This window comes from Elgaria multicarinata, chromosome 8, assembly GCF_023053635.1.
Source record: "Elgaria multicarinata webbii isolate HBS135686 ecotype San Diego chromosome 8, rElgMul1.1.pri, whole genome shotgun sequence".
Lineage (NCBI taxonomy): Eukaryota > Metazoa > Chordata > Lepidosauria > Squamata > Anguidae > Elgaria > Elgaria multicarinata.
The window spans coordinates 59,005,833-59,019,872 of record NC_086178.1 but is presented as its reverse complement, the minus strand read 5'-3'; the positions used below and the strand labels follow the sequence as shown (position 1 = coordinate 59,019,872).

General features: G+C 39.0%; 1 protein-coding gene across 1 annotated transcript in view; it reads left to right on the top strand.

Annotated features, from left to right (window-relative positions):
• Window positions 1–14,040, top strand: part of PCGF6 (polycomb group ring finger 6) — a 28,482-nt gene that overhangs the window by 3,585 nt on the left and 10,857 nt on the right. The window contains exons 4-8 of the mRNA XM_063132591.1: window positions 511–566; window positions 2,125–2,184; window positions 4,312–4,420; window positions 8,235–8,262; window positions 10,541–10,639. Coding sequence (XP_062988661.1) covers window positions 511–566; window positions 2,125–2,184; window positions 4,312–4,420; window positions 8,235–8,262; window positions 10,541–10,639 — 352 coding nt within the window. The remainder of the gene's footprint in view (window positions 1–510; window positions 567–2,124; window positions 2,185–4,311; window positions 4,421–8,234; window positions 8,263–10,540; window positions 10,640–14,040) is intronic.

The following is a 14,040-nucleotide window of genomic DNA, read 5'->3' as shown; positions in this document are numbered from 1 at the left end:
CACAAAAGGAGTCTAGCAACCCACACAAATTTATTAATTTCCTTTATTGTTAAAAGAACAAACGACTGCTGCATATTCAGAAGAAGATTTGCTGCTTTGTCCTAGAAAAAGTCCCACATGAGGACTGTTTCTGATGCTTCTTATCCCTTGTGGTGGACCAATGCAATGTTTCAAAGATGCTACTGAAGTTGCTTATGCAGTAGTGACTTTGCTGGCTAGAACCTCAGTGCTCTTCCAAGAGTTGCCCTGGTAAGGACAGAGTTATTTATCTGCCAATCTATTATTTTAGTTGGAAATTGGCTGTTAATGTCTAGTTCTTATTTTTCGGCCCTCCTTCACTAGGTCACTGCTAAAACACACAGCTTACATTCAATAACTAATTTAGGACATATTTTGCATATTTTGACAGAAAAGAGCCCTATAAGTCTCCATTTTGGGAGTTGTACTTTTTTTGGTCTAAACATTCATAGGATTGCATCCTTAATTACTCTTTTTATTCTACGCCTGTAGGTTGGATCGACAGTTGCAAGACATAGTGTATAAGATAGTCATCAACTTGGAGGAAAGTAAGTCATCTATTTTGTGCCACTGCTATTGCTAAAAATTAAAGATAAGCTTAGGGCACAATCGTATGAGATGCATCTTGGGTACTCATAAGCCTTTGAACTCGGAGGCTTATGTGTATTCAACGCAGACCAGGAAGCACCTTGTGCCCCTTGTTTGCAAAATCTCTAGACAGGAGATTTTGTCCATCTAGCAGAAGTTTTGGGGACAGGGAGGAAAGGAGGTTGGGGATACCTCATAGCCCCATATCCCTGTCACCTCACCTCCCTCCAGTTTTTCCCTAATATTCCCACCTACAGGAACACCTCCTTCCCCCTTCTCTGCATTTCATTTTGCAAACGCGAGGAAGAGGGCTCCCAGCTCGGACCCCATCAATGAGCTCGGAGCCTGGAAAATGAATTCTATGTTCCCCCAGAAGCTGTGTAGGGTATATAGGATTGCTTCCTCCACTAGAAAATACAATTAGCAATGTAGGGCACTTTTTGTATGAGTTGATATTTCCATGGCACGTTGTTTCAATTTCTTGAGTTTAGGGCTTTCTCTGTTTTCTGTGACTGTTGGCACAGAAGCACAAAAACTGTCATGTGGTTTGGAATACAATATGAGATGTTCAACCTCATTTTATTATTCATTTGTACCATTTGTGTACCGCTGAATATAATATCCCTCAGCAGTTCACAATAAATATTAAAATATATTTAAATACAATATTAAAAACACAAAATTAAAAACTGAACACAAGCACAAAATGGAAACAACAACAGTATAAACAATTCAAGGAGTAGCAAACTGGAACGGCATGATTCGTTTACTTAGAGCCCAGGGAAAGCCTGGGTAAAAAGGTAATTTTTCAGGAAGTGTTTAAAAGATGCCACAGGTTTTTGGTTTTTTTTTGCAAACTGCACAAAGAAGGGTTTCCCAGAGGGTGGGTGCTGCTGTAGAGAAGTTCCTCTGTAAGGTTCTTCATGTAACATTCCATTATAACCATTTTATAAAGTTTATAGGGATGATAGTTATAGAGGAAAAAACGTGCTAACGGTTTGATTATTGCAGTCAAAGGCAGTGGGATGAAAGCTGCTAAATGAAAGATTGCAAAATAATGTTTTAAAGGTAGGCTGTGCAATCCAAAATTGTTTTGTATTTTAAAGCGGAGAGAAAGGGGCACCACCAGAACAAGACGTCAAACAACATGGGTGTGGGGAGGGAGAAGGCAAAACCTCAGAGTTGTGCAGAGATACGTTTTTGAGATATTCTATACAGAAGTATCACAACAAGTTATGCCTTTGCCCTTGAAGGAGTGCATATACTGATGTGCATTGGAACGTTCCTATATCTTATTAAAGTTTCCTATATATCTGAGCACAGCTGCTGTTTAGAGTCTTTGTTTTTTTTGAGCACCTTTAGTGATTTATTCCCATAAATGTATGAATACCCAGATGATACTGGTGGTTGCTTTTATCAATGTGTATTCCAAATCTAACCAACTAGACTCATAAAATATCTAGAACTTGTATTTTCTATGTTGAGCAAAGCCAAACATTTTGAATTTCATATTTTCAGGAGAGAAAAAGCAAATGCATGATTTCTACAGAGAGAGAGGTCTGGAGATACCTAAACCTGGTAAGTTTATAACTACTATGGAGGAGTAGCAGTATTACTATTAATATATGTGTGTGTTAGAATCATGCTACTTTATACCAGTGGATCACAAAGGTCAACTTTCTGACTATAGGCAGCCTTCTGTCATGGGGATAGTTACAAGAGGGCACAATTCTGATGTGTTCCTTGTTGGACATTGTAACTGCTGTGATAGAAAAATAGTTAGAAAAATGACAAGTGATTGATGACACAATCCTATACAAGCTTAGACAGAAAAATGCCATACAACTCACAGTATGCCCCAGCCAGATGTTTTTCTGTCTAAATCTGCCTATGATTGTATCCTGAGAGAATTGTAATTGTTCATTGAAGCTTAGTAGACAGTTATTATTCTGGGCAGCGAGTGACACTTGTCTCCCCGCCCACCCCCAGTTCTCTTCACGTACTAGGGAATGTGGGGAAGGGCTGACTTATATTGCAATAGGCTTTGGGTCAGACTCCAAAGCCTAGCAGAATATGAGACACATTCTTAAGTTATAAGATGGGGGGTTTCCATGTTGTGTTGAGCAGTACTGGCTAGTTCTTGCCCATGGAGGATTTCAGTGGAGGCTTGACCGTATCATTACATTGAATTGCTTCTCCTTTTTCTAGATTTAGCTGTGCATTGTGAAGTCTGCACCAATTTTTCTATACAGCAGCCAGCCAGCCAGAATTCATGGCCCATCTGTGTCTGACTCCTTTGCTGTAATGAGTTGCTGGGAGGATAAAAATCTTTTGTGTTATTGCTGCTGAACTCTCAACAGAAGAAGTAGAGATATGGGTGAAGGGATGGGATACAGAAGCCAAATAAACATAGTGACTAAAGGAAGAAAAATGGGAGGATGGACATGCAAAGAGGCCTGAGGGATGTAGAGGAGAAAAAGATGAGTGTACTGGAGATTGCATTGCAGAGATGAGAGGGTTCAATGGGGTACTGAAGGAGAAAGGCGGTAACAGAATAGAAGGTCAGTAAATGGTGATGCATAGAGAGGTGAGTGTTATGGGTAGGTATGTTGGAGGAATCTATTTGTGGGGTGAAGTCCAACGAGCTTCCTTTAGTTTGGCTCCCTGGACTTCAGCCCACTTTTCGCTGCAGAGCCCAACTCAATCTGCATTGAGTCAGGCCAGTTTGCGATTTTTTTTCATATTTTTTAAGTTGCATAAATTATGGTTGGATTTTGTGCAAATTTGCACAAATATCGGCTGCAATTTAGCAAATTTCTACTTTCATAAATGACAGTTGCCACAAAAAAATTTTTTTTTAAAAAAATGTCCAGAAGTTCAGGAAAAATCTGTGGCTCAACCTGCAAATGCAAGCTGAATTGGGAAAGACAGGTGGATTTCCCAGTGATGAACATTCCTAGTTATGGGACGCAGAAGGAAAAAAGGTGGCAGCGAAGAAATGGCATTTCACATGGAGCTGTGGGTGGGGTAAAAAAAAATGGTGAGAAGCTGTGAGATGGGGTGATGTAGAGAGAGAGGGTGCAGTGGGGCACATAGAAAAAAGGTTGTGGCAACTGAGGAATTGGGCTGTAGAGCAGGGGTGAGCAACGAACGGCCCACCGGCCACATGTTGCCTGCGCCAGCCACATTTGGCCCCCACCACACACCCATTAAAGACAATTTTTGACAAATGAAAGGTTACTATGTAGCACTTAAATTTGTCTCATTTGCAAGCTACGTTTGTCTGTTTTAGCTCTATGAACTTGATTGCTGATTTTTTTAAAAAAATCCCCAGTGTGGCCTGCAATGGTGGAGAGAATCCAGGGGGTGAAATGGACCTCGTGCAGTTGCCATCCCTTGCTGTGCAGAGAGGAGATCAATGTAAACTCTCCTAGAGAGTGCTGCAGAGAGAGAAGGGGCGGAGGCAATAGACAACGGGTTAAAAGTCAATGCTGAGTTAAAATTGTGGCAACAAATGCTTTTCTGTAATTAATGTAGCAATGTGGCCTTCTTGAGTTAGTAACACCATAAAAGTAGTCCTAAAAATGATTTGGTTTATGCCTTTCTGAACTGAGTCTATGCTGCAGGTTATTTCATATTCTGTCCTATTGCAGGTGGCAGATATATTTTTTACTTTCTACTTTTGTTTATCTTCTTATATCTTAGCTGTGCCTCAGCCCATTGCTGTAGGCAGGGGGAGGCCCCGCAAAGTTGTTGGCTCAGTGTTCCGTATCCCTCCAGAACTTGACATATCACTACTCCTGGAGTTTATTGGGTGAGTGAAAGCAGACTTTCCTTAAATTTTTCTTATATAGTGGTTTCAGATACAAACGTAAAAGAACACATTAGCAATATTTTTTGGCATTTTAATGGTATTCAGTTGCATTATTAGATTTTCAGTTTCTACAGTTATATAAGGTCTAGTGAATAAAACTACTGTTCTTATACATCTGTATAGTACAGAAAATTGGACTCTGTCTTTGTATTTATACCTTTTGCTTATTACATTTGTAAGGCTTCTCTCCAACTGATGCTGTGGCTGCAAGCAGGAGATTGAAGATTTGGTTCCAGGTTTAAATTAACTGTAGTTTGTCATAACATCCAACACAAATAAATAGTGCTAGTTTAAACAAGCCAAGACCAAATCTTGGTTTCTGATTCTGGCTTGTTCCAATAAACTGAAGTTTGAACTAAGCACAGTGCCTGAAACAAAAAATTGCTGTTAGTTTAAACCAGGAAGAAAACCAGACAAGATTAGGGCAGGGGGGGATTGCTCAAGCCTGGGGCTTCAGTACGTTAATGCACATAGTACTAACCTACGGTTAAGAGTTGTGTCTAATCTGAACTAGGCTACAGATTTTCAAGTACTGCCATTTAACAAACACCCCTTGCACATTTCTAGAAGCCTGAAACTTCTTGATCTTTGTATGCCCTGCCAGTCTGTGTACGTGTGTATTGCCACAGTTTACTGTGAATGTTTACTCTCGTGTGCAGACTTTGGGAGTTCATGGAAGTACAGTTCCCCTTCCCATCTTTTCTCCAGCAGCCCTCCCATGCTTCATTCAGTGTTGTTCAGGAGGGCCACCCGAGAGGCTTGTCAGGGAGCACGCGTGGCTGCAGGTCGGAGGAGTGGAGAGGGCACTTTAATTTCATGAATTGAATTATATTAACTTACTATAGGAGCACAGCCATTATTTTTATGTAGGAAATGAATGTGTGAAGTTGTCCAAAATCACATTAGTTTCAAGGTAGGAATTAATTTTTTTTTTAATCTCTTTTTTTGAACCACTAGGTGGCATTGACAACTAATAAATGTTGGGGTGATAGTATTACAAGACAAACAATATATTTCTGGATATATTATAGCAGGTAACATTCAAGTAGTGGTTTAATAAAATGCTGTATTTTTAAATCAACTTTGAAGTAATTTGAACCCTGTTCAGATTTTTCTTGTTCATGGTTATATATCATTTCAGCATTGTATGAGAAAACTAATTGTCTTCTTAAAACGAGTCATTTCGCCAAAACGTAGTTGTTATAAGTTTTAATCTTTATTGAATTCATTATTATTATTATTTATTTATTTATATAGCATCATCAATGAACATGGTGCTGTACAGAGTAAAACAGTAAATAGCGAGACCCTGCCGCTTACATTCTAATAGAATCATAATAAAACAATAAGGAAGGGAAGAGAAAGCAAACAGGCACAGGGTAGGGTAAAACTAACAGTATAAAGTCAGAACAAAATCAAGTTTTAAAAGCTTTAGGGAAAAGAAAAGTTAACTGAACAGTTCCATAATCTCCCCTCCTCACATGGGATTTCATAGAAAGGAACATAAAACAAAATCACCTTTATTTTCTTTAAAATGTTAATCAGGTTACTTTTCTCTTTTAGATTTTCTTAAATTTGTAAGAATGTTTTCCTTAAATGAGAAATGCAAGAGCCAAGAGATGTTATGAAATGTACTGGTCAAACTTCATTATCTGAAAGAATGATGATCTGCAAATGTATTGTCATGTAAAGTATTTATATACCACCCTTTATAATATTTATACCAGAGTGGTGAAATTATTCTATAAATTACTACAAAAATAATGTAAAAATCTTCTAAATCTTAAAATATTCAAGGATTTTTTTAAAAAAATGCAATGCGTTAGATCCAGACATAGTTATGTTCAGAGAAGACCCACTGACATCAAAGGGACTTAAGTTAGCCATGAGTAACTTAATTTCAATGGATTTACTGTTATGGCTCAGTTTGGATGCAACAAAATGTGTTTTTCACAATAAGGCATTTGTAAAGCTTTTATTAACTCCTATAACCTTGTGTAACTTTATTTATTTATTTATGCATTTTTATCCTGCCCCTCAGCCCAAAAGGCTCTCAAGGCAGCTTACAAAAATATTTCTTGACAGTCCCTGCCCACAGGCTTAAAATCTAAAAAAAAACCATGACACAAAAGGAAAAGGGATTGGGAGGGAGGAGGAGGGGGGAAAGAAAAGCAACCATGTGTTTAAGGAACTGCATGCGTGTCTTTTCCCAAAATTATTCAAAGATTGTTGTTAATACATCTGTAGGTATCTCCTTTGCACGTTAAAAAAAGTTTGTCAGTGGGAGTAGTTTTGTAATTAACTGCTTCCATGTCAGTCAAATAAAATCTTGCAGTGATTAAGTCCTTCCTATGACAGTGAAAGGAGATTAGAGACCCCAATCCTAGAATGGAATAACTTGTATCTTCTGTCTTACAGAGAACATTTTTCCCCAGCCCTCTTTATTAATCTTTTAGACATGCATGCAGATAAAGCACTAGACCGAGAACACCTCAAAGATAAAATCCTTGTCTGCAAGTACATTTATGTCCCTGTAGCTGGGGGAAAAGCAGTCAATTCTCTGAAATGCATTTTAACAACTGATTGTATTTATGATTGTTCTGCTCCATTCTCATTCTGGCATACTATATATAGTTTATAGTTTATATATAGTTTAGAGACTTGGATGTCTAAATATAGCAATTCAAAGCTGTAAGACTTTAAATGACCTGTCTCTCCTAAAGTCAAACTGACTGTTTCCCTAATATGAAGTGTTGCTACCTAAAGTTAATATGGTCTGTCTATATTAGCATTGAAATTATGCTGTTTGTTTCCTTGACAGTAAAAAAACCAGCTACTTATGTAATTGAAAGCCCTTGAAAAATATCCATGCGTATTTGAAATACACTGGCCTGGTTCTCATGTAAATATCTTAAAACCAAGTTCAAATAGTGATTTAAGATTTTGGCTAATTTTGGTTCTGATAACAATAGTTTCTGGTTCAGAAAAAATGGGAAACTGTGGTTAATTGAGACTTCCTGGGGTATGCCAACATGGGAAGAGGGAAAGTGCGGCACAACAATGGAGTGCAAAGACACAAGGTTTGTGTATATCTTGGCTTATTAAGCCAAGACATGTACATCCAAAACAGATCATGGTCTTTTTTTGAGATTATTTTTGAAATTGCTCCAATCTAAAATTTACACAAAATGTTTAGTGAAATAGTCTCAAAGCTTGAAAAATAGTGTCATTAGTATGCTAATGACACCAAGCTCCAGTATTGTTCTCAAATGAGCATCAGTGCATATGCAAAGCAGTATCAAAATGATGTAACAAGCTGATAAGGATTAATGAAATTAGATTGAATCTGGATGGAATGAAGATGGTGCTGGTTAATAGATTGCCTGATCTAGATTAGGTGGGCTTGCCTCTTCTGGACATGGTCATAACTCTTCCCAAGCAATCTTGTTATCTTGGTGTGCTCATTAATCCATCTGAAGCAGCATCTGTGATGAGTGCTTTTTACGGCATACATCTGATTTAACAAAGATGCCACTTCTTGGAAGAAAGGAGTCTTACCACTGTGATCCATGTTTTATTAACTACTTAGATCAATTGCTACAATTTTTTGGGACTACCTTTGAAGGCCATATATCTGTTCATGTATACTAACAAGACATCTATATCTAATGGCAGTATATTGATTTAGCAGTTTGAACTTGCAAATGTGCAGATAGTTTAGATATATTGGTTATGTTGATTCCTTTTCTTTCAGAGCAAATGATCTCTCTGGGAATTTTAAGGTATGGATGTTGCTGAAAATTTGTCTTCCTGTATTTCATTTTAATAACATGAGTAATTAAAACTAAATGCATTATGAAAACAAGACATATTGTCCTAGAGTACACTGTGTCTACAAATCCATTGTTTCAGAAGAGAAGGGAAAGTTACTAATATTTTAGTTTGGAGGATCAGTCAATAAAGTACTGTGGAATTTTTTTCTGCTGAGCATCTAGACTTCTCTATATGGACATTGGCCAAGGATTAAACTATGCCCAGAAAACTCAAAGGCATCATTAAAAAGCTGGCTATTTCTAAAGGGTGGAAGTAAGTATGAAATTCGTACAATATATGGCACAAATAAATATGAGAGCTGTTATGGTATAGTGATTAGAGCCATGGCTACTGAGATGCAGATATAACTGGTACTGGTTTACCAGGCCTGTTGCCTGGTGAGGGAGTTGAATGTCCCCTCACCAGAGTGCTTTTCCCTACATTGGTTTCATTTACTTTGGGAGTTGAAGTATAATAAATCCATTAAGGCCGGAAGCCTGCAATGATTTACACAATTACTTTAGAGTAGGTCTATATAGGATGGATTGCAAGCTCTAAAGTGTACGGGGAAGGGTTTGGAACATACTTTTAGCCCTGTTCCTGGTTTTCTTAAGAGTTTCTGGGGCTTTGTTTTCAGTGTGAACTCTTGGAACCCCAGTAGCACCACCACATCTTGCTGCCATAAAGAGGTGGCTTTACTTTTTTAAAATACTGTGTCAGGAAACATTAGATGATGTCTACAAGATGGTAGTACAAATCTCATTCCAAACAGCCAGCTAGGATGCCCTCCTTCCAACCCAGTATGATGCAGTTTTAGACCAGGCCTGGGGAAGGAAGAGCCAGATTCAAATCCCCACACAGCCGTGAAGCTCATGCATGAACTTGGGCCTGTCATGGTCTCTCAGCCAGAACTACTTCACAGGAGTGTTGTGAAGTTCGTATGGTTGGTGGGGGGTGAGTGGGGATTGAGAGTGAATGAGTGTGAGAGAAATGGTGGGGTTGCCCAACTAAAAATTAACACAGTGCTTCTGTGCCCTTAATACTTGCATAGGAAGTTTTTAAACGTCAGCAGGAGAAGTATTCCCCATTGCTTGAGAAAACATGGGAAAATATTATGCAGCTGGATTTCTTCCTATCATGTAGCTTATAAAAGACACAGGAGCCTTTCCAGAAGAAAATGTTCTGAATCGTAGGATGGCAGTTGCTTTTATTGCTGTGTGACTCAGCTCTGGACCATGGCAATGTGTATGTCTTTGAGCACGCACAGAGTTCTTTCCCCTCATCTATAACTAGTCCCTTTTACATCTGGGGCTAGGAAGAGAGGTTTCCAGAGCAGAGTTCAAGGGCTTAAATCTTAATACCCCTTATTTTAAGTATTAAGCACATTTAACAGCAGGAGAGAAAAATGTGCTGGGGTGCGGGGAGGGAACGGAGACTAAAGAATGTGTAGAAAGGGTTATGGAGGGAGGAAGACAGCAGCAGGAGCAAGGCCAGCTGTAGAAAAGAAGGCCTACTGGTCCCCACACACATCAGGACTGTTGAAAATCTACCAGATGAGGTAGAGAGAAAGGAAACCCAGATGTTTGTTGTGAAGACAGAGAATCTGGGCATCATGGAGGGGCCAATAGACGGATGGCAAAGTGACCAAAAAAACCCACCTGATGGGTTCAGATCTGTTGTGTTTATTTTTCAAGGGAAACCCCGCCCACCGGAACGTCTGCTATGTCGCTTAAATGACACTACTCAAAGTGCTTTATTTTCCCCCCATCTCAACAGTCCACCTGGGCAAGCAATTTTCTTTTTAAGAAAGAGAGAGATAATTGCTGAGAAATTGAAGCTGCAAGAGATAGTGATCCCCATCCACCCGCGAGCCAGACAAGAAAGCAGAGCAGGTGTGCTAAGAATAGTTGAAGGATGACTATCTGTCATCTTCAAATTCCCCACTTTTTTGAATCATTCAGCACAACCCCCTAATCCTTAAATATGTATAACTAAAATAATCTCACATTCTTGTAGTGCAATCCTTTAACAAGTTAAGATGGTAGTCTTATTGCTGAAGGCAAAGGAATTGAAAAAAGAATGTGAATGTAGCATTGATTTCATCCGCAGTGACTATACTTCCCATATTATTAATGTTGTTTTTAGAGTAAATGTGGGATAAGAGTCCCAATCAAGTGATTTGATTAAAATTCTTCCTCCATTACTAAGTAATCTAACAGTATAAAATCTTCTGCCTCCTCCTTGCAGCCACTGGAAAAGAAGTTTGTACGTGTTTCAGGAGAGGCAACAATTGGACATGTGGAAAAATTCCTTCGAAGAAAGATGGATCTTGATCCCGGCTGTCAGGTAAGCTGTGGTATTTGTTTGCACCATATATTGAGCTATGATAGCCCTATCACCTCTTACCAACACCATGTGTAAACATCCACTACTTAATAGCAAGCAGGTGAATGAGTTTTTTCCATTCTTCATGTGATGTTTTTCTGAAGGCATTATGTAACTTGGAAAAGCCAGAGTTTGTTGCATCAAAGACTTACGTAACACACACTGAGGCAGTGAGAGACAAGTACAGAAAAAGTAAAGCAGAAAAATAGAATGTGAAAGCACAGACTAGGCTATTTGAGTAATAAGAGCTTTAAAGTGGTGAGGGGAAGGGTGAAAATCTCATTATTATTTTCTTAATACAGGGCCAGGCTTTGTCAAATTTCCACCCATTAAATCTTTCAGGAGAAAAAGTGAGTTTTTAGGAGAAAGGGGTTCATGGAACCTCCTGCTTACTTTCTATACACACTGATGCTTCTGTTTTTTCTGACCTGTAGCTTTGGCACCATTTTAAAAAATACACACACACGGACCTCCTTTCTCTGGCGATCTCAACAAATTAGGGATCATACAGACAACATGTTGATGTCATGTTGCACATGATCACCCAGATTTGACTACATGAGAACATCACAGAATAAAATTAGAATGAGGCCAGGAAGCATTGTCTTGACACCACATAGCTTACTAGTTTTGGCTACTGTAGGTAATATGACAATAGCTTGATGAGTGCACAGATGGGAGTTGCAGTTAACAGTTTGTTAAGACTTATGGTCAAGATGAAAAAGAAAATGATAATAGCTTTATTCTAATTAAAAACACTTCTACTAGAGATAATAAAAAGGACAAAACTCATTACAGAGCGAGAAGGAGAGAGATAAGAAAAGGAAGTAGCCAAATTCCAAGGGAAGAGGTCAGGATATAGGAGCGGAAGAAAGGGCAGAACCAATTAAACCAATAAAGACAAATAAAGGAAGGTTAATCAGGTTAACCCTTTCTGAACAACCAGCAAGCGTCATTGCCCATTTTGAACAGCTACATGATAATACTGTGAAGTCAAATCCGGGATAGTTGTCCACCAGGGTAGCCAAACTGCTTGAGTCCAAAAACTGGATCAGAAGCCAGATGGATGGATCCAGATAATCAATAGCCTGTTTTAAGAGTTCTGTATAAATTTATAAAGGGCACCTCAAGTGGGATAGCCCTACCTCTTAGATGCCAATGCATATCACCTCTGTCCCCAGTGAATTTATAATCAGTATCAAACTGAAGGGGGACTACCCTATTTCTTCGATTCTAAGATGCACTTTTTTCCCATATAAACATCTCTAAAAATGGGGTGCGTCTTAGAATTGCGGGTGTATCTTCGGGTTTTGTTTTTTTCTGTTGGTGGTACTGAAATTAGTGTGCGTCTTAGAATTGATGGCATCTTACAATTGAAGAAATACGGTATATGTATACAGTACCCTCAACAGAGATGGGAAACCATTTGCCCTCTTCATATTGACAACGCTCACATGTTAGCCAGGAGTTGCAGTTTGTGTACATGTCAGCATCTAGGCAGCAGGACCAGCCTGCTGATTCTCAAGAGCACCTTCATGCATGAGTACTGAACACCAAAAGAGAGCGAGTGTTTTTCAGGAATTGCCTGGGATTGAGCAGCCGCCACAAGCTCAAGCACCTCACCCCAAAATGGCATGTTAATCTGTCCCCAGATTAATTTGCAGATCCCCTTAATTATAGGAGACATGGCATTGCATATTTATATCCCTCACTCCATGCTAAAAGAGTAACTCCTAAATTTACCACTTTTATTTGCTGTCAGGTTTCTGAAATATGCAATGGTCTTCCAAAGCGTTTTGTGCCACAGTCTGCAGTCAAACATAAAAGATTTTGTATTCATCTGCCAAATACATTATTTAGAAGTATTCCCCTAAGGAAACTCTGTTTAATTGGGGTTGGAGCTAGGGGAGTTCTTTCCTAGGACAAGGCACTAGAGACCCTTAATTTATTCTTCCTGTAAACTGGCAGTATGGCTATTACTGTTGTTGATGCTTTACATTCCTGTTTTATTACTAGTTTTATGTCTGCTGCATAGATTTGTAATTAAATTTATCACATATTATCTAATTGGAACATTGGTTTTCCATCGACCCTAGTTCTAGCCTTGGTAGTCTTTTCCTTTACAGAAATTGTTAGGATGAAATACATCTAGATTGTCTAGGTTCACTGGGTACTTGTCAAATATATTGTTAATTTCCCTTGTTCTATATTCCTCTGCAGTTTTATTTTAAGTTGTAATTTTATAAACGAGTCCCATAATTTTCTGTACTTTCATATTGTGTATCTCAAAGCCTGCCTCAAATTGTTCTAGCAATTGATACCTTGGCACATAAAGAAGAGCAAGATTATATCAAGCTGATAGGTGTGCGGTTCATTTCACTGAGAGAGAAGGAGCACCTTCTCCTGCATGAAGTTGCCTATGTGTTAAGATCTTCCTCAGCGGCCCTTCTCCAGATTCCTCCCTTCAGAAGGCAGGGCCTTTTGGTATACTTTCCCCAGTGAAGCTTGTCTGGTGCCAAGTCAGATGAATTGTTGTTTGTAGATCTTGTATTTATTTATTTATTTATTACATTTTTATACCGCCCAATAGCCGAAGCTCTCTGGGCGGTTCACAAAAATTAAAACCACAGTAAGACACCCAACAGGTTAAAACACAATTACGAAATACAGTATAAAAAGCGCAACCAGGATAAAACCACACAGCAAAGTTGATATAAGATTAAAATACAGAGTTAAAACAGTATAATTTAAATTTAAGTTAACATTAAGTGTTAAAATACTGAGTGAATAAAAAGGTCTTCAGCTGGCGACGAAAGCAGTACAGTGTAGGCGCCAGGCGGACCTCTCTGGGGAGCTCGTTCCACAATTGGGGTGCCACAGCGGAGAAAGCCCTCCTCCTAGTAGCCACCTGCCTCACTTCCTTTGGCAGGGGCTCACGGAGAAGGGCCCCTGTAGATGATCTTAAGGTCCGGGTAGGTACATATGGGAGGAGGCGTTCCTTCAGATAACCTGGCCCCAAACCGTTTAGGGCTTTAAATGTCAATACCAGCACTTTGAATTGGGCCCGGACCTGGACTGGCAGCCAATGAAGTTGTAAAAGGACTGGCGTAATGTGATCTCGGCGGCCAGTCCCTGTTAATAAACTTGCTGCCCTGTTTTGCACCAGTTGAAGTTTCCGGACCGTTTTCAAAGGCAGCCCCACGTATAACGCATTGCAGTAATCCAAACGAGAGGTTATCAGAGCATGGATAATTGTAAGTCATTTTAGAAGTCATTTTAGAAGTCTTCTGACTGAAGAGTAAGTACTTGAAATAAATTCATTTTGGGAATAGTAAATATTTTCCCACCTCACTGAATTTTCA